This window comes from Triturus cristatus, chromosome 3_1, assembly GCF_964204655.1.
Source record: "Triturus cristatus chromosome 3_1, aTriCri1.1, whole genome shotgun sequence".
In the NCBI taxonomy this organism is placed as follows: domain Eukaryota; kingdom Metazoa; phylum Chordata; class Amphibia; order Caudata; family Salamandridae; genus Triturus; species Triturus cristatus.
The window spans coordinates 824,497,390-824,519,096 of record NC_140583.1 but is presented as its reverse complement, the minus strand read 5'-3'; the positions used below and the strand labels follow the sequence as shown (position 1 = coordinate 824,519,096).

General features: G+C 42.6%; 1 protein-coding gene across 5 annotated transcripts in view; it reads right to left on the bottom strand.

Annotated features, from left to right (window-relative positions):
* Positions 1-21,707, bottom strand: part of CWC22 (CWC22 spliceosome associated protein) — a 354,656-nt gene that overhangs the window by 286,816 nt on the left and 46,133 nt on the right. For all 5 annotated transcript variants that reach the window (XM_085645191.1, XM_085645196.1, XM_085645192.1 and 2 more), the window contains 2 exons: positions 20,293-20,390; positions 16,786-16,871 (listed from right to left, as the gene is read on the bottom strand). In XM_085645191.1, the coding sequence (XP_085501317.1) occupies positions 16,786-16,871; positions 20,293-20,307 (101 nt within the window). In that variant the 5' untranslated portion in view covers positions 20,308-20,390. The remainder of the gene's footprint in view (positions 1-16,785; positions 16,872-20,292; positions 20,391-21,707) is intronic.

Below are 21,707 nucleotides of genomic sequence, written 5' to 3'. Positions count from 1 at the left end.
TAATAAAAAACAAAGGCCGGCCCCGGGGGATGGGGTCCCCGGGGCCATAAGTGGCCTGAGGAGGGGGGCAACGCAGGCAACCTCCTAAAGAAGTTTAAAAAAGTATATGAATGAACGACGTCGAGGGCAAGGAAGGATTTCCAGGAATTTCCCAGGAGTCCCGATCAAGAAGGTAGGAAGACTTCCTACCTTCTTGATCGGATGCGGCCAACGGAACACTATCCTCTCTAATGCACGAGACGGATTCCCTACTGTGGGCCATGTTCACCCCCGGACATTAAACCCCGCCGCTTATTATTTTCCCTCGAGCCCAACTCGCGACACCTGAGACATTCCTGAAAATCCTTCCTTGCCCTCGACGTCGTCCATTCATATACTTTAATACTCGAGGCATTTATGTACGGGCAATTTTATTTAATTAGTCCTGATGATGATCCGATATCCTCTTGATAAGGATCGAAACGCCGTCGACATAGTTGTCTACCTTACACACTCTATTTATTGTATATAAACTACTGTGAAGGTGACCTTGTATGTATCAGATGTTTCACTATCTGAAGTATTTACTGATTGAAACACCCATGTAAATTGCCTAAGTAGTTTTCACACTTTGCTCTCCTTGCGATATGTAAGTTGTAGGATACAGGCTTGTATCCCACTGAGATTTAACTTACATTCCTTTGATTATTGTTATTAAATTCTGTATATTAAAGGTGCCTTTGTCCAGCTGGACACTGGCTGTAATATAGAACAGATTGAGGCAATATTCATTGTATTACTAACCTTTTTGCTTTCAGGGACCACTGTTTCCTGTAACATATTAGTTCCCGAGGTCCCTGACCGATCCCTTTGGGTGCCCTTGTTTCTCTTTACGACGTCACATATTACATCACTCATGACATGGTCAGTGACATCACTCATGACATCACTGATGACATCTCAAAAGTTAATTTCTAAGGTTTTTTAAATGCTAATTCCTAACTAGAACATGCCTGAAACCTATGTTTTTTTCAGTGAATACATTATATATATATATATATATATATATATATATATATATATATATACACATATATATATTACCTACTGGCGGTCGCCAGTAGGTAGTTATAGTTAGGACCACGTTTCCATAAGAAAACCTCAACATTCTATTTTGAATAACTTTGGCGCCGGTCGACGAATCCTCGCGAAATTTTCAAAATAGGTGGGGCGCTACGCTCCGCTCCTACCCTGAAAGTCTCGGGGGGATTCGTCAAGCGGGGGCTGAGATAAAAGGGGGGTCCCAAAACGCGTTTTTCCCATGCATTTTTCCATAGGACCTTTAGACAGGGCTACAGCCCGAACGGCTGAACAGAATTACTAGAAATTTGGCAGAGAGGTAGTCCTCAGGTCAAGGAAGTGCCTTTTGTAGGTTTGGTGTAAATCTGTTCAGTAGATTCTGAGAAAATAGCCTTTAAATCAATATATATATCTGAGCCAGCTTACGGTGCGCTTACGGTACGCTTACCGTACGCGTACGGTGGCGAGCGCGATTCTGATTGGCCCTTAGATCTTAGTAAACATTCGAATCGGTCGAAACCAGGAAGCGGCGGCCGCCATTTTCTCTCTCGCACTCTGAGGGGGGAGCTGATAAACAAATGCCAAAAACATATAAAGGGGCTGTTTAGACAGCGCCCATGCACATAACCATGTTAGTTGAGTCTTCAAAGATCCCCCAAGGCAAAAAACGGTAATTTTTAATTTTTCGAAAATTTCGCCGATTACGCTTACCGTACGCTTACCGTACGCGTACGGTAAAAAATTATAAAAAAAAAAATCCACACTCTCTCCACCCCGTGTGCAAATGGTTGCCGAAGGCCACCATTTGTGCATGGCTTATCTGAGCACAGCATTTCCCCAAAAAATTTCAACAGATTACCTATCACAAGGAAGCGCATAATATGTCCTTCATGTGCGCACGGTGCGCGAAGCGCATCGTGCGTACATGGCCCATCTAGCGTAACGTGGGCCCGCGGTGCGCGTAGCGCACCGCGTGCCCACCGTGCGTGCACGGCACTAACTGCGTAAAGTGGGCGCGCGGTGCGCGAAGCGCACCGCGTGCTCACTGTGCGCGCACGGTGCGCGAAGCGCACCGTGGGCGCACGGAACGAACTGCGTTAAGTGGGCGCGCACGCCACGAATGGCGTAAAGTAACTTAGCATTTAAAAAACCGTACAAATTCACTGAAAAAACCATAGGTTTCACACACGTTATAGTTAGGAATTAGCATTTAAAAAACCTTGCAAATTCACTGAAAAAACCATAGGTTTCACACATGTTATAGTTAGCGGAAATTTTACTGATAAAAAACCAATGAAATTCCCCCGTTATAGTTAGTGCAGGCAACTATAACTCACGCGACCGCAATCTTCTGCTGATGACATATGTGTCTTTATGAAAAAAAAATATTTGTAATATATGTATAGCTAAAAATGTATGGAAGAAGACATGGGCAAATAAGTGTCTAAATACAGTATTAGCATCAGCAGAGGATTGCGGTCGCGTGAGTTATAGTTGCCTGCACTAACTATAACGGGGGAATTTCATTGGTTTTTTATCAGTAAAATTTCCGCTAACTAGAACATGTGTGAAACCTATGGTTTTTTCAGTGAATATATATATATATATATATATATTACCTACTGGCGGTCGCCAGTAGGTAGTTATAGTTAGGACCACGTTTCCATAGGAAATCCGCAACATTCTATTTTGAATAACTTTGGCGCCGGTTGACGAATCCTCGCGAATTTTTCAAAATAGGTGGGGCGCTACGCTCCGCTCCTACCCTGAAAGTCTCGGGGGGATTCGTCAAGCGGGGGCTGAGATAAAAGGGGGGTCCCAAAACGCGTTTTTCCCATGCATTTTTCCATAGGACCTTTAGACACAGCTACAGCCCGAACGGCTGAACAGAATTACTTGAAATTTGGCAGAGAGGTAGTCCTCAGGTCAAGGAAGTGCCTTTTGTAGGTTTGGTGTAAATCTGTTCAGTAGATCCTGAGAAAATAGCATTTAAAAGCATATATATATGTGGGCGGAGCCTAACCACACATCTCATCCTGAGATCTGATTGGCTGTCAGCACTTCATCCAAGAAGTGTTGGCAGCCATCTTGGGACCAATATACATGATAGCACCTCATTAAAAAGCATTGCAGTTAATAGAAGGTTTTAAGACTTTAGTTACATTATAAATCATTTGTTGATGGTACCATACTCATTTTAGGAATTGTGGTATGTTCTAAGGTGATTTCACCATGTGAAAAAGCCTTCTGCTGGGATATCATGATTGAGAGAAAAATATTTTCTCATGCTTTTACCACAGAGGTTTGGAAGGTGATCTATAGGCTAAACTGAGAGCTTATTTTCTGTAAATTCACATTATCTTTCTCAGTCATGTGAGAATGAAGTCTGACATTCTCAGTAAAACATGTACATCCAACAAGGGCAGAGACTGTCAGTTGATTCCTTTGTGTTCTACTGCAGCTTCCCAGAGTGTTCCAAAGAACTACTAGAGCGCTAACAGTCCTACTTATGATAAACGTATGGCACACCTGAAGCCATCTTGCTTGGATTAAAGTGGTAACTCTTAAAACATTTAATTTAAAAAGGAACAAAATGAGGGGGTTCATTTTTCAATAAAAAGTATGATTAGTGCTGCAGAAAGAAAAATTAGGGCACATTTTGAGTGACTTCTCAAATCCTCTTCTATTTCATTAAAAAATTCTGACATGCAGACTGAAACATGCACTTTCAATACCAGCAGCAGTTTTCCCTGGTGAGCAGTAGCTTTACTACAGTGATCTAATGAGCAAAAAGAGTGCTAACATTCTGAATTTATGGCAAATGTGTGACACATCTGAATGCCTTCTTGATGGAATCAAAGTAAAAAACTGAAAGTATTTCCTACTGAGGAGACTGCAGTAAATGAGGAAATTAGGAAACTTCATAACAAATAAGTCTCCCAAGATGGCCACCAGAGACAAAAGAGCCCAAATGTAGCCAAAATATCACCCAGATGTAGCCCAAGTATAGCCCAATGACAGAATGTCCCAGAATGTTCTTAAAAACAACTAGAGCGCTTACTGTCTTCATTATGACAAAAGTATGGCACACCTGAAGCCATCTTGATTGGAATAAACTGGTAACACTTAAAACATTTAATTTAAAAAGGAACACGAGGAGGTTCATTTTGCCATAGAAATTATGATTAATGCTGAAGAAAGAAAATGAGGGCACATTTTGAGTGACTTCTCAAATCCTCTTCTATTTCATTAAAAAATTCTGACATGCAGACTGAAACATGCACTTTTAATACCAGGAGCAGACTTCCATGGTGCAGTAGTTTTACTACAGTGATCTAATGAGCAACTAGAGTGCTAACATTCAGAATTTATGGCAAATGTGTGACATATCTGAATACCTTCATGATGGAATCAAAGTAAAAAACTGAAAGCATTTCCTACTGAGGAGACTGCAGTACATGAGGAAATTAGGAAACTTCATAACAAATAAATCTCCCAAGATGGCCACCGGAGACAAAAGAGCCCAAATGTAGCCCAAAATCACCCAGATGTAGCCCAAATATAGCCCAATGACAGAAGTGTGCAAAACACTTATTATTTTGTGTTTTTACAGTGTTATATAGTGCAGACTTGTCAGGTATTGGAGTGCTTTACATGAGCATTGGTTACATCACACAAGAACACATTCATTTTGGTTGTAGACATGGGGAGACTAAGTGATTTGACCAGAATCACAGAATGTCGAGCTGAAGCAGAAACTTCAACCTGGTTCCCCAGTTGCAAAGTCTGCAGTTCTGGAAGTAACACCACATCATCTCCCCTAAGTGCAACATTTAATCAAGTGGTCAACTGGATAAAAAAACATAAAGATAACAAATAATTTAAAAGTGCTTTGTCGCTATTTGAAAACTCAGAAAATATGTCCTTATTTTAGCCTTTTAGAGCACTAACCATAATTTTGATGCCAATAAGACCCTCTCATATATGTAATTTCTAAAGGAAATGCTCTAGGTATTACAGTTTTGATTACATCAAGATGATGTCAGGCGTTCCACACTTTTGTAATAAATATAGAATGTTAGCAATCTAGTTGTTCATTAGGATACTGTTGAGAGGCAGAGGCCAGGGGCACGGACTCTGAAAATTGAAGGCAGGTAGGAGGGTGCAAAGGCAACAATTTAACCACACTGAGCAGGCAGGAAGGGCCGTGGAAGCACAACAGACTATGGAGGGCAGTGGAAAGGGGGGCAGGGGCAACAAACCAACAATACAGGACTTGCAAGAGAGGCTGTTGGAGGCAAGATCTATTACGGGTCAAGGAAGCTAGGGGCGGTCCCCAGATCCCCGGGAGCCACCACAGAACTGAGCAGGAGAGTGAGTCAGGGACAAAAGGGGCACCTTAATTTGAGCCGGGGTGCCTAGGAACGCTTGCTCCAAAAATGAAGAAAACAGACATATGAGACATGGAATTGGAGGCAGAATACAATGGCAGTTTAATGAGAAGATGCAACTTCAAAGAAACCGCAGAATAGAGACATAAAGTACAAAATACAGACTCCAGATAATCATACAGCTGTCATGATATTCTCTGTATCTCAATTAATGTACTGACAGAGAGAGAGAGAAAACACATCTATAAATGCATCATGAGAAACAAGTTACACCAAGGAAAATGTTACCTAGGAACACTCACGTTTACTCTTAGAGCAAGCATTCCTGCAATTACAATACAAAATCTTTTAAATGCAAAAGTAAAGAGAACAATGGTTAAACATAACATGACATTTCATATAGGTAAAATAGAATAAGATACTTCAAGCAAAGCAGAGCAAGACATTTTAAGCAAAGGAAGACAAGAGCTCCCAGCTCTTGGGGAAAACCTGCACTGCCTGTTAACCTACATACAGACGGCGAGGTAGTCCGTCGATATCTGTGGGTGCTCCCTTTTTATATCATTTTGTGGGCTCCTTTGCACGCTACATCTACCTACGTATGCTACCCAAAAGCTTCGTCTGCAGATTTTACCAGACATTTCGTCATTTACCCACTTAATGCTGACAATGGACTGGGTGAAAAGGTCAGTCTCTCAGGCCAATCGCTTATCGTAAGTTCCATAGAGCAAGCAGAAAATAATGGGTATTGTACGGGAATTCAATATATTCATGTATAAAATCTCCTCAGTTCTCCTAACTTGACGCTCTGCGGTTGCCACTTCCTTAAAAGCGGGAAACCTGCCCAGGAAGCAAGTACCAGTCCAGGATGCAGCCTACTGTATGTCGACAGCTTCAGGGGGATGTTGAACTTTGATACCGAGCATGGAGCACTCGGGTAGGGTGGGGGCTACTGGTTTGGAGCAGAAGGCCTCGCAGACCTGCCTTCAGACTGCTATACACTAAAATTGCAGAGCTATGGTCAATTTAACAAAGAGGCCTACATATTGAACAGAAGGGCCTACACAGGGGTTTTATACTGGCTGAGTGGTAAGGATGTCTCAGGATAATTATATAGCAACACAGGACCCGCTGGTCAATTTAATACGGCCTACAAATGCAGCTGGCAGGGCAAGGACAAGGGTCTCATACTTCAGGTGTGGACAGAACGGGCCAGGGGCCCCCTGTGATACAAAATCTACCCTCCTTCAAGCCTGTGGCAATGTAATAGAACATTGTGGGCAGAAGGAAGAGGCAATGGTAGTACAACCATACATGCCAACAGACCCGATTCAGCCAGGAAACGTCCAATGTTTTTAAGCTCAAATGGGCTTTATTTGATCTGTCTCCTGTCTACAATATCCTCTTTTTCAATGTAACTCAAAGGGGAAAATCAATACCCCAGTTTTTTTTCAAAATCTCCCTCTTACCAAGTTCAAAATGTTCGCAAGTATGGTACATTGGATCATGGAAGGAAATGGGATAGGGACATGGACTTGGATAACAGAGGACAGGAGGGACATGGAGAGGTGCACCAAACTGACCCTGCAGGGCAGGCATCAGGGTTTGCAGCAGCACAATACACCACACAGGGCATGCAGGACGGGAGTGCAGCACAACAATCCATAGAAAGCAAGAGGGAGGGGACAGGACCATGCACATGGACAACAGAGAACAGAGGGGCAAGAGGCAATGGTAGCTAGCTGACCATAATGGACAGACAGGAGAGAAAGCTGCAGCATAACAGACCATAAAGGGCACGAGGGACGGATCAGGGGCATTACAATGGAACAGACAAGCCAGGAGGGAGGGAGTAGGGCTGGGGGCAAGGGGGCAGGGCAGGAGCAGCAAGATAGCCATGGAGGTCAGGCAGGATGGGCACTAGAAGCAAGACACACCATGAAGAGCAACAGTGAGACTGTGATGGCATACACACAGACCATGGAGGGAAGGTGGGAGGGGGTCAGGGGCAGCTAACTGACCACACAGGGAAGGTGGGAGGGGCCATGGCAGCACAGAAGACCATGCATGGCAAGTGGGAGGGTTAGTGGCAGCACAATGGCTATGATGGGCAAGAAGGAGGGTGGAGGGGCATGCACAAAGGACGATGGAGGATAGAAGGGAGGGTCAGGACCTGTGCACAGACAAGAAAGTTCAGGGGAAGGGACCTCACAACAGACCACACGGGGCAGGCAGGAGGAGCAGCTGCAGCACAACAGACCAGGGAGAGCAGAAGGGTGTGGCAGTACAATGGACCATGTAGGACAGGAGGAAGAGGATAGGGGCATGGCATGTGGACAGGCAGGGTGGAGGTGGCAGGGACAGGTTACAGTCATCTGACAATGCTAGGCAGGTGGGAGGGGAGTGGCAGCTCAACAGAACACTCAGAGTAGATAGGAGTGGCAGGTCCATGGGACATGGTGGGCAAAAAGGATGGAGCAGGGGCATGCACAAAGACATCGGAGGGCAGGGGGAAGGAGAATAGGGGCAGCAAGCTAAGCACAGAGTTTAAGCAGGAGGTCAATGATGGGGCATAGAATTGGGCAATGGAGGGCAGGAGGAGTGGACTGGTACATCATACTGAGGGCAGTGGCAGCACATCAGACCATGCATGGCAGGAGGGAGGAGGCTAGTCCATGGATTCACACAACAGAGGATAGGGAGGAAGGGGATGGGGCAGCAAGCTAACTGTTCAGAGAAGGCGGGTATTAGGAACTTTATTGTTTTTAAAACATTGTGTCTGTGCGAACTACTTAAAATATGAACAAGTATGCAGCATAATCTCACTTTTATTCAGGAAGAAGAGGACGTTTGTGACTGTGACTCCGGGCTCACTTGGCAGAAACACCCCCTGACCCTCCACCCCCTATCGCAAAATGTAATGCCCGTGAAAAGGGTAGGTGAACACAGTGTTATATAGAACATAGTCCTGAGAGCACGATTGAAAATGAAAACTAGATATAGTGTATGGTATAAACTATGCACCAAAAAGTGTGATATAAGATGAACCGGGCGTGAAATATAATATGCAATACATTGTGCGCAATGACAGATTCATTGGAGAGCGCGAGATAGCACAGGCACTAGCGCGTGCTATGCGATATGCGCCTTGGAGTGTAATATGCACAGGGCAGTGTTGTGTAACCTAACTAGTCTCTAAAGTTGTAATATAAAATATGTGCTGGGGAGTGTATGGTTGCATATGCACTGTGACAAAGATATGGATCCCAGATTGTAATATGTATGGCATAGCACTGTGCGTTATAACATAGGCATCGAGAAAGGCACGTTAGATGGGGCAATATAACCCGTGCGAAGACAAGTGTGGCATGACATATTCACGGGGTGGTGTTACAGTGCACATGGGCTAGAGAGTGTCATAGCATATGCACTAGCTAGTGGAATACAACACAGAGGTGTGTGGCACACGGCAGGCAATGGTGGGTGTAACACAGCATTGGGCTCTGTCAGGAGCGCGCTGTGACTCTCAAGTGATGTTCGTCCCCTTTCCAGAGAGTAAAATAAAAAGTATTACACATCCGGCAGTGGATGTGTGTTTTATTAACCGTGAGGGGGGTTTCTTGCATAGTTTTGGTCGAATTTTTGTCGAATCCCCTTTGAATGGCTTGGTGTGCATGTGTATTAAATGTGCCCGTCAATAGCTACCCAAGTTTGTATAAATAAACGACAAGGGTGTCTACCGGGATTAGGCACGGTAGGGCATCAGACATGTCAGAGCTTCACTAGTGGTGTAAATACATTCCACGTGGATTCATTGCATGCATAGTCGCCTTTTAATGAATATCACGCAAATCGTCATGGTGATAGGTACGTACGGTTTGTCCAGCATGTCCTAGGTGTGTCTATAAATATATATTTTTAAAAAAAATTAAAAAACAGTGGCCGGCCCTGGGGATTGGGGTCAAAAAAATATAATTAGGAGACTGGCCCTGGGGGATGGGGTCATCAGGGCCAATAAATTAGAATAAGAAGGGGAACCAAACAGCCCCCCTTCTTAAAAAACTAAAATAAATAAAAGACTGGCATCGTGCCGGAGGCCATGCCCCCTCCGTGCAGCACTCTGCAAACGCGCCCCCAACAGGTATCTCCAGTATGCGCCAGGGAGCTGCGCTGCAGCCAGGTGTTCTGAGGCCAAGCCCCTTTTTACACCTCTCTGCAACGCAGCTCTGTGGCGCTTACTGGAGGTACCTAGTGGTCTAGTTTGACCCTAGGGACCCTTAGGATTCAAGGGGACTTAATCTCTCAACTTAGAACAGCCACAGGGCGCGTTTACACAGTGGTGAAGGGAGGGGACGGGGCCTGAGGTGACGTGTGCAAACACGCACTATGGCACGTTTTAAATTGGGGATATAATTTCCCTTCAATACTGAGGGCCCCTGGGGGCTAACTAGCCCACCAAGTGCTTCCAGTAAGCGCCACTGAGCTGCATTGCAGAGAGGTGGTCCAGGCCGTGCCACTTTTTACACCTCTCTGCAACGCAGCTCTGTGGCACTTACTGGAGGTACCTAGTGGGCTAGTTGGACCCCAGGGACCCTCAGGATTCAAATGAACTTAATCTCCCAACTAAAAATGGACACAGGGCGTGTTTACACAGTGGTGAAGGGAGGGGACGGGGCCTGAGTTAACGTGTGCAAAAATGCCCTGTGGCCTGTTTTAAGAGGTAGTTTTAATCCCCATGCCCTCTTATATACTAGGGGCTTACAGAGGAGGTCATGCTAATCACAGGGGGACCCCAACGCATAATGTTCCCTAGTGTATGTAGGTGTTTTCACTGTATTCTAAGTGTCTTTTAACATAGCACTGGCTCTAGGACTGGTTAGTCAGGCTCAGTTACCACCAGTATCCGTCTGAAAAAGTTGAGGGTACAGGATGATTTTGCAACAAGGCTTCTTTCTGCTCTTCTTTTTGTTCTTTCTGCACGTTATCCTTCTTCCTGCACTTATCTTCGTATTTGAGGACTTCTGTTGCTTCTTTCTGCACTTCTTTTGTTTCTTTCTGTGCATTTTTTCTTCTTTCTTCACATGTCCTATCTCTGTAGGCATAGTTAGAAATTAGCATTTAAAAAACCTTTGAAATTCACAGAAAAAACCATAGGTTTCAGGCACGTTATAGTTAGGAATTAGCATTTAAAAAACCTCAGAAATTCACTGAAAAAACCATAGGTTTCAGGGGTGTTATAGTTAGCTGGACTTTTCACTTGTACAAAACCATTGAAATTCCCCCGTTATAGTTAGTTAGTTCAGCTAACTATAACTCGGGCGCCCGCAATGCACTGCTGATGACGTCACATATTACATCACTCATGATATGGTCAGTGACATCACTCATGACATCACTGATGACATCTCAAATGACATCACTGATGACATCACTGATGACATCATCCTTGTGATAGAGTGGCAGACCTCCTCTCACCCTAATATAACCTTTGATACACACATTCAAAAATAGAGACTAAAATTTTCAAAACAATGGACATACCAATACCAGTTACAACAACCTCTTCAGTAATTCTAAGATCCACATACACATCCACTCATTCACCAACAGTCCTATACAGTCACTCATACATGTACTCACTCATCATATGTACTCATACACCTATACATCCTGTTACACAATGCCACTCATCCATAGAGTTACTCACACACATAGTCACTCATGCTAATAAAGAATCAAACATACATTTACTTGCATATACAGTTATACACACACCAGCATACTTACTTCTACGGAAACTTACACATACTTAGTCTTTTAAACAATCACTTATAGAAACACATACTTATTCATACAGGAACTCTTTCAATCTCTCACTCTCACATATACTCACATATATACACCAATAGTCACATATACTAGTTTAAAACATATGTAGTTACTCATAAAGACACTATTGAGACAGTCATTCACTCACTAATACACCCATACACACACTCATCCACCCATACAGTCCTGCACACATGCTGTGTTCAACACATACAAACAGTGAGTCACTCATTCATGCACCTATGCACTACGTAATACCCCCCACCGAACCATGCAGACACTCAGACTGATACTCAAAAAACCAACTAATAACCTATATAGACACCCATGTAGCTACTCACCAACCCATGCAGCCACTTATACACAAAGTGAGAGACTGATACAGATATTTACATATTTAAACATTACTCACTAAGCTATGTATTCACTATGATACACTTAATCAGTCAGTTACACAATCAATTTTTCAAAAACAAATCATCCATTTAGACACTTATATACCCATTTATTCTTCCATCGACCTTGAGATATACATATATAAAACATATTTAATTTTCAGAAAAACACACATTCACTGGATGATGTCATCAGTGATGTCATCAGTGATGTCATTTGAGATGTCATCAGTGATGTCATGAGTGATGTCACTGACCATGTCATGAGTGATGTAATATGTGACGTCATCAGCAGTGCATTGCGGGCGCCCGAGTTATAGTTAGCTGAACTAACTATAACGGGGGAATTTCAATGGTTTTGTACAAGTGAAAAGTCCAGCTAACTATAACACCCCTGAAACCTATGGTTTTTTCAGTGAATATATATATATATATACATATACACACATATATATATATATATATATATACATACACACACACACACACACACACACACACACATATATATGTAAAAATTACAATGCCAATAGCTCTAAATTTTGCAAATGCGAGACCTGTTGCATTGGAAATGCTTGTTGCAGATGTATATAGCGGGAACTCGACTCGAAGCGAAGGTATTGGAGCGCTTTAAATGAGCACCAGTTACGTTACTCACAAGGACACATTCATTTTTGCTAGGTAAAGGGAGATTAAGTGATTTGCCCAGAATCACAGGGTGCTGAACCGACGCCGAGGCCCAAACCTGCTTCCCCAACTTGAAAGTCGACCGCTCTTGCCGTAAGGCCACATCCTCTCTCCATGTTACCATGCCGTTTAATAAGTGCACTAACTTTGGTGCTCGATGTGCAAATGGAGAAGGAGGTTATTCCATTTAACAATTAGTCTGGACTCTTAAATTGGAAACTTTCTAAAGCATACCAACGATGACCGCTATATAGTTCTTGTGTAAAGCAGGCACTTTGAACTATTTAAATGACAGAGAAATTCATTTATTTACCCGTTTAACCATTTGCTGCAATCTTGTGAGACCCTGATGACCGGCCAGTTGGGGTATTAATCACTAGTTGACGAGGAAAGCAATTCGCATTTAAATAAACATTTGAAAATCACCCCCTGGAAGCGTGCACAGTATTTGTAAAAGTAAAGTTAGTCACGTCTGTCATGCTGAAACAAAAGCACTGCGGTAGTTTTGGCGGCCCCGTGTGATCAAAGAAAAGAACGCGCCTCCCAAACAAAATTAAAGTTGAAATCAACATTCTAACAAGGGGAGTCCAGCTGTGTAGAGTTCACACATGACCTACGTCATGACGCATGTTGGTTAATGGCAAACTCGCTCGTCACCAATAAACACCTACATTTTATAATTACAGTAGTCATTATTTATGTTGCCGGACAATAAAAGCCATTATTTTAAAACAAGAAGGCTACACACATGACTCCCCTCCAACTCGCCAATATACACACACAGTACTACATACCGGACCCCCGCAATCCCACAGCAAAGCGCCCCCTTTACTTACTCTGAGTACCAAGCTCTCCCGCTAGAAAATGAAAATGAGTCACGTTAACTGTTTGGTTCAAGAGAAAAGAAAAAACACCGCAGGCAGCCGGCGTAAATGGGGGCATTCACTAACCCATGTCCTGACGGCAGGAAGGCAAGTATAAGCCCGCGAGCACCAGGTAATCTGTTTTCAATTTTCGTGCCTGCGTCTGGGCATGATAATTTAAAACAGATGGTGCCCGTGCCCGTAACTGCAAGCCTTTGGCCGTGGGCGGTTTTCATTGGCTGGAAAAGGCGGGACATGCGCCCACCTTTACCCAATTGCGTGCTGTCTTTTTTTAAAGACGTTTTAAAGACGCACGCAAACGCCAATTAAAATAATGCTGGAAAATCCGCACGAGCTTGTAAAAAGTGGAGTTCAGCTGCAAGAGGCCGTATCCTTAGAGAAGCGCATGTGCACTGCGCTAAGGCTCGACCTAACAAGCTAATCTGTCATCCTCAGGCCCTACTCCACTCAATGAGGGGATCTGAAATGCACTGGCAAAAATCACCAAGAACCTTTTTATAGCCCTACATAACATCGAACAAGTGACATGGACATTCCAAGCCCAGGATAAATTTCATATGGATGGGACTTCATAGAGCAGGAACGTTTTGATGGCCTGTAGCCCTCCCACAGTCACCAAGTCACTCAGGGACTAATCAATCAAAACTCGCGAGAAAATAACATTTCCATTGTGTAGCAATATGCCAGTCCCTTTGCAAAAACAACCCTCCCTAAAAGGAGAAATTGGAGATGTAGAGCCAGCAATCACTTACTTACCATTAAATGCAAGGAAATTAATCATGGCTGCATCACTGCCACTTTCTAAGTATTGGATGACTCAACCAGATGTACAAACGATCATAAGAGTGGACTGATAACCAAAGGCAGAAAGAAACTAATAAACAAAATTCAGCATATCACATCCTGCCATTGAAACACGGGAGTCACTAGCAATAGAGGATATGCTTGGACTATCATTGTCCAATTCATAAAAGAAAGAAAATAACGCATACCTAATTAAGATAGTAACATCCCCCATAGCGCTACATAAGGATCAATGTAACAACCGTCAAAAACATCGACACACCCACACCAAATTGTTGTATACAACTCAAAAATCCTTCTCTTTCAATTTGAACACAATATTTTTTCTTACTTTTAGCCTATTTTTACCTATTTCCTTTTATCTAAACAAAACATACATCAACTACAGAAGGATTTCTTCAATGTTTTCAACTCCGCTGTCACTCGAGGTCGAGCTTAAAAGCTGTTCGGTCCGACCTTTCCTTTCTGGAGGACGCACAACAAAGGTGAGAGACAGACCGGGCCTCCGCGCCTCAGATCTTCCGCGATACAAGGCAATTTGGTCCCGTTATTAAGGTTTCCCCTACGAATTACATCCACAAGGTTGTGCTTTCCCTCCCACCCCTGAAGAAGCAACAGAGTTATCCTTCATATGGTAAATAAACTTTTGCAAGGCAACGCGCAGAGATTGCTCGCGACCGCGAATGATAAAACCACCCTACCTATTGCATTATTGAAAGACATCCAAGATGTTAGATACCCACGCCAGACAGGTATGGTCCGGTCACAAACAGCAATTAGAAATTCACCCACATTTATGAAATATACAGCGTCACCTAGAAGCGCCAGTAACATACGTCAGAACACAGTGCAATTATACCACACAAGCACTTTATTTTACTTTTGCACGTCGAGGCCCAAGGATCGAATTTATCCTTATAATATAAGGCACCCCTTAAGGATACATATGAAAAACAGCACCAATAGGATGCTGTTTTTAAACAACCATCTAGGTTTTTTGTTTTTTTTAAAGCAGTACCCTACCTGTATAATCAATCTAGGCGGGACCTATTAACTAACAACATCTACCCAGAGTCCTACACTTGAGAACAAGAGAGTGCACCGAGACCCCTCTGCCAGGTTAAGCCCCTGACTAGACAGAAAAATTAAATACCTTTCAAAGGAACAATCTGACACACTTTAAGACGAGATTTAATCTAAAAACTACCTAAATCATTTATGCCCAGTGGTATACAGCTTGACATAAACTTGCTCTAACTAAGGCCAACTGCATCACTTGCACGTAGCATACATATCGACAATTCGCATTTAATATCATAATTCGAGAAGGTTGTCCCACAAAGGTTTACAACAGCACTTGAGAGAACATTAGTCTACACATCAAACATATGATTATTTTACTTATTATCACAACAACAGCACCACACTGGGCAAGACAGAATGTACGATTTCAAGTAATCCACAAATATTGCATCTCTGTTGCTTTTCTGTCTTCCTTGGTATAGGTTATGTCTGCACCTATGGCACTACGCCAGAGTTTGAGTGACCGGGCTCACTGACGAAGAGGGGTACGTTTATCTACTTACTCATCGCAAGCGATCTGAAAGTAAGTCGCTCCCATAATGATCCTGAAGATCGCCCCTCGACAGGTAAGGGCCACCTAGGACCAAAACATGTCGACCAATCATGACCAAACACTAGGTGCTGTGGATCACTAACACATCCACCTTAGCACAGTTCTTTATAATTTTAACATTATCCCTTTCCTGACCAATAAAAGACAGGAACGGAGATAACTTTAAACCCACTTGTCACGCACCATCCACCTTTCACTCCTGACTGTCATTCACCAGGTGGTCTTCCTCTGGGTGGAGGAACATAAATCACCTGGAGAACCGAACACCCAGGTGATAAAGATCCAATGATGATGCTATTCACTTAACAGGAAGATCAGAGAATCTACATATACCGTACCCTGAGCTAGTGCGAATGAGGGTCTCGGTGAAAGAAACTTAAAGACCCTGGATTATTAAGACACGCGATTCATTCTCTATTGATCATGACCAAGTAAGAGGTGTCAGAAAGTGTTGGAAAAAGCTGTGCAGGATGGAAGGCTGTGTCTCTGCAATGTATCAAAGGGGTGAAGGTAGTGCACAGCATAGAGTTGGGTGTTCAAGACACCAATCAGCTTTTGTGATGCAGGTGGGAGTAGGTAGGGCTCTGGGGCTTAGCCTGATTTGGTGCTCACAGTAGCGGACGGGGTGGCTCATTTTGCAGAAACATAAGGAACCAGATTGCTAGAAAAGAGACTATACAAAATGCCTCATCCAAATGTAAAAGATTCATATGGTACAATAAGATACATTAAGATATGCCATTACTTTCCTGAGTGGACAAACACAAGGGAGTCTTACCCACATAAACTTTTCATGAGTGATCAGTCTTATTGTGGTCCACTCAAAATGTCTGTTGCCTGCAATAAGGGATAGCCTGAACTGCGAATTTAGTAGGCCTTAGTTTTTTGGTTTTGGAAAAAATATAAAAACAAGAACGGTATATTAAAGAAACTAAGTTTCACTTAATATGCCTAACAAATACAAATGCATATTTCTACCTTATATGCTTTCATGACCAAGATCACAGGCACTGGATGGGAGCAACTAAATCAACCATTGTGTCTCTATCCAAATCACAAAATATGCCCAGTATAAGTTGGCAAAAGAATGGTTTTCCTACCTGGAGTCTGATGATGAACTGGAGTCTGAAGATGAGCTCCTCCGTCGAGATCTTTGGGAATCTTTTTTCTCAAAATGTTCAGGAGACTAATGCAAATAAAAGAAATGCGGATTATTCAAAGTTCACTGAAAGCGCATAACGATTTCTAACAACCCAACAAAATTGTAGTAGCTTGTAAGAGTAAACAGAAATGACATTTGGATTACCACTACAATTTAAAATCTAAAGGTATACATGGAGATTTAAGTACATTGTAATATTTTCTTAAACTAACATCCAGGAAAGAAGCTTAGTTGCAACAGTATTGCTACAAGGAAAACAAGCATTAAGAAAGCGATTTGACTTGGTTTTTGCATAGTGAAAAAATTGTGTTTTACCAGGAATACCTGAATTTATGTATTGTGAAGTGCACATTCCACAACCTTAATGTTACTAGGCTTACAGGTAAGTCTGTGTAAAATTTCATAGTTTTCCCACAAAACCATGAAAAGTAACAAAAAAAGTATGAGAAATTGCTGGTAAATTATACGGAATAAACTTTGGAGTATTGCAAGTGAAAATTCAATGAGAGGGCGTACAAACTGTTCAAGCGTTACTTGAAAACCTGGCCAGAGGACTGGTACAAAGAGAAAATGTCTTTTGCAACACACGTTCTCCTCAAACCTGTAACACTGAAACATTTTCCTCTCTATACAGTCCTATGCAACAGTTGTACACAATTTCACAATGACATTGTTTGAGTTATTTCCTGCAACTGATATATCGCAAAATTATACAAATTAAGCACGAAGAGTAAATTTTGCATGGTTCTAGTTACAAGGCTGTATCAGCAAAGCATGTCTAGGAAGATATTTGAGCTTTCCTTGTCACCTTTTAAAACTTTTTTTTTTTTTTTTTTTTTAAATCACAGCTTGTATCACACTGAATAAAAATAGATCCAGGTTCTAGGCATAGTTTCAATGAAAGGTATGTTAGCTCCATTTAGAAGAATAATAGAGGCCCCATAGAATATTTAAGAAGCATCACATATCGCTGGGTGGTAGAATGCACAGTTCTAGCAGTTTGGAGACATAGAGATATGGTGGCACGGGTATCAGGGCAGTGTGAAAAGGGATCTGAAAAGCAGTTTTTTACTGGAAATAGCTAATGGCCAAGTGCTCTGCAGATAGATGTTCAAAGGGAGCCTATTCTGGAGGTGTAGCAGTAACAGAGGAGTGTCTCCTCTCTGCTTTTACACTTGGTTCTGGGAAGAGTAGGTTTGCTTTGACTTAGCAGAGTGGGCGGAAGGCCAGACGTGTTGGATCTTGCCCCAGAGATAGATATTTGGGCATCAATGTTTGTAAACCCATGTATGATGCAAATGCTAGAAATCTATCCTGGATTGCACTGACAGCCAATGCAGCATTCTTAATTAGCCCACTTCGGAGGTAGTCTACAGCGGGTTGAGTTTTTTCAATTTCTTTTCATTTTCTATACTGCCAGGCCTGCCCAGAGGGCACCTCCTTAATCAGTGTACCTACTACCATGCAGCAACGTATTATAGGTATGAAGGACAGGACGTTTTATGGAATTTCACCTGATGAAAGGTGGGTTGCACAACAACTGATCCTATTGGGCTCTCAGGCAGAGTCCCATATAAAGTTAGGTTTCTCACTTTGGTACATATATAGACACTTTTCTCATTGGGGGAAGGGGCGATACATAGTGACTCCATTGGTTTGAGTAGGTGTAGCTGAGATCAACCTATGACTGGAAATTTTGTTTGAGATCTATTGCGGGTACCGAGTTGTTAAATATCTCCTTTACAAAGAGATATATTTTGGTGACATTTGTATGTATACCTATTTAGTCAGTCATTCAATTAGCAGCCATACCTTTAATCAAAGGGGAAAGTTATACAGAAAAACAATGTTGATACATAGTACAGTTACCCGTTATTGTGGCCAACAAATACGAAATGCTATGAAATTGAGATGGGGACTATAAACACTGTTAAGTGGAACAACGAATGACTGCGACAGGAACACATTTTCCATATGTAGCAGGGCAATTCATGTTTTAGAAGGTTTTTTTAAGGTAGTCAGAGTAGAAAGAGGTCTAGGTGGAGAGCATATTAGCAAAGCAGTATTTGGTAAACCTGGGTATAGGTAAGGAGCATAAGGAAAGATTGATGCATCTCAGATCTATTTAGCGTGTGGCAGGGGAGGGTTGCAGCGTAGGAAGGAGTGGCAGGCCTTGTACTGTTCTGAAGACCAGAGTAAGCTTAAACTGCACTCTACCCTGAGCCAACCAACATTTAGGTGGAAGGTGATTTGAAGTAGTGGGAGAAGAATTCTAAGATTATGATGCTGCTAATTTTGTAAGTAATAGCCACTGTATCAAAGACAGCTTGGAGTCAGAGAAGCATTAATATGCTGAAAAAACCCAAGTCAACAGCCTCTAGCAAATAATGTTACACCAGTAAGGTATGTGTTACATTTTGTGGGTTGGAGACCGGTCGGTTAGAAACTAGAATAAAATGGCCTACTCTGCTTAATGATCAATTTCAACTTTGCTAATGAAATCTGTCTTTGCGTATGGGTAGCCTCAACAGCTACAGATTTTAAGTGGCTAATATGGTTGTGGCAGGGTGAGTCAGTTAGGCTCTACCAGGCTTGTGATGAACACAGACCTCCTGGCTTTTCAGAGGCATCAGTCATACAAAGATAGAGAGGGAGAGAGAGAGAAAGTGCGAGTTAGTGAGTGAAGATTAAAAGAATGGATAGGAAGGAATGGAAAAGGAAGGCAGGGAGAGTAGGGGAGAGTGAGAAAAGAAAGGATAGGGGCAGGAGGCAAAGGAGAGAGGGCTGTAAGTGGGGAGGTGAGAGAAGGGGAACAATAAAGAGGGAAAAGAGTGGGATGCAAGAAGGCAGAGGGGAAGGGGTGAAGGAGAGTGTGAGTAGAGGGGAGGGTCAGAAGACAAGGAGGGACAAATGGTGGCAAACGTTAGCTAGGCACAAAACAGTGAGAGGGACGAAAGAAAGTGAGACAGGGTTGAAGAAGGAAGAGAGTGAGAGATAGAGTCGAGAGACCAAGGAAAGGATAAGGGAAACAAATGGAGAGAGGTAGCGGGGAGGGGGAGTGGCAGGCCAGAGTGAGGAGCTCACCATGAGTGCTCAACACACCCTAGCTGTGCTCTGAATTCAAATCCTGTCTGTTTAGGAGTAAAGGCGTGTTATTGGCAGAAGGCCAGCTGTGATTATCTCTATAGGACTAAAACTGTATTTTGCTCTTGGCAGCAATCGTTCTGTACAACCACCATAATGATTCATCACATTGTTACTTGTCCTTGATTATATCACAAACATCTTTGAATTAAGAGGTGTAACTAAAATGGAGGTACTGTCCAAATACATTTTTACCCTCAGACACAAATTTGAAAAAGCTACCAATTGAAATATACATCTACCTTTGCAGTTAATATCCTGTTCTCAAATTATTACATTTTTAAGCAGAGTAGGTACGCACCCTCTTGTGTGCCATGCTGCTTTCCAGTGATCGATTGTGGGTCACTGCCAACCCAAATTTCCACAATTTCGGTGATTATGTCTTCTCTTAAGGATTGCCTGCAGGATTTAAAACAGCAAAGTTTAAAAAATGACAATGTGAAAATATACTGTGCCTGGTTTACACATTAACTTATAACTCCTAAAATCTATAAAACATCTCATCATCATCTGTTTCCAAGGAAGTAAAGCAATGCAAAAATTGCTGCCATTCTGCTAGACTATACAAAAAAAAACACCAATTTAGAACAGATTATACAATTAGATCACTATTAAGGAGGACCAGAAGGCCAGCAACTTAGAGGACCATCATACAAAAACAACCAATCAACAACATTGATTGTTTACCATGTCATAGTCCGAGACTGAACTAAAGAACAGTAAGTAATGGAATCCTTCGGAGTCACTCTAGCCTGGTCATACAGTTTATCCACTGCCTCCTTCCTGTTCCACTGCCCCCAGACACTGAAACTTTAAACATTTCATCTGATTACCACCAAATCCCCTGAAGGCCTTATAGCCCTGCTAGTTACTCTCCTCAATGTCTGTGCATTATCAATAAACATAACAAGTAAAGACATTTGCTTCAGGTCCACAGTCAACTTCCACTGGGCACTCATACTACCACTCATCCACAACCAAGTAATCAAATGATGAACCTGAGCCAAGAACTATAAGTGCAATTAATACTGAATTCCACAATGGTGGACAACACTCCGAATGAAACAGTGGTCAGCTTCTGCCACTACCACCTACAACTTCTTCAAAGCTGTCCGAAGAAGATTTTCAGTACAGGCGTTTTCGGCTGTGATAGACTGTAGATCAGGGGTCTCCAACAGGTCGATCGCGAGCTACAAGTAGCTCTCAGGCTACTTCTAGGTAGCTTGCACATGACAATTGGTGTTTGGCAATATGCAGCTGCCATAATGCTAAGGCAGCACTGTAAAGCACAGTGCACCACTTTCTGTGGGGCCAGGGAAGCTGAAAATGCAAGACCACAGAGCCCATACTCGTTAAAAAAAATAGTTTTTCATTTGTTTTCTTTGCTAATTCTTTGTTTCCATCTTTTGATACTTTCTTTTACACCATTTCTTCTGCCCATCTTTCTAGGTTTTGTTAGCTACCACTTTTTTCCTCTACTTCCTTTCCCAATTCCTACAACTGTTTCTTCTGGTTTCTTCTCCACTTTCTCTAATGTGTCCTTCTTTCGTTCTTCTTTCTCAATCAATCAATCAGTCATTTGTAAAGCGCGCTACATACCCGCGAGGGTCTCAAGGCGCTGGGGGGCTACGCTACTGATCGAACGCTACTTCACGAGTGCCCTCCTGAAGGTCAGCAGCTCTTGGGTCTGTCGTAGGCTCAGTGGGAGGGTGTTCC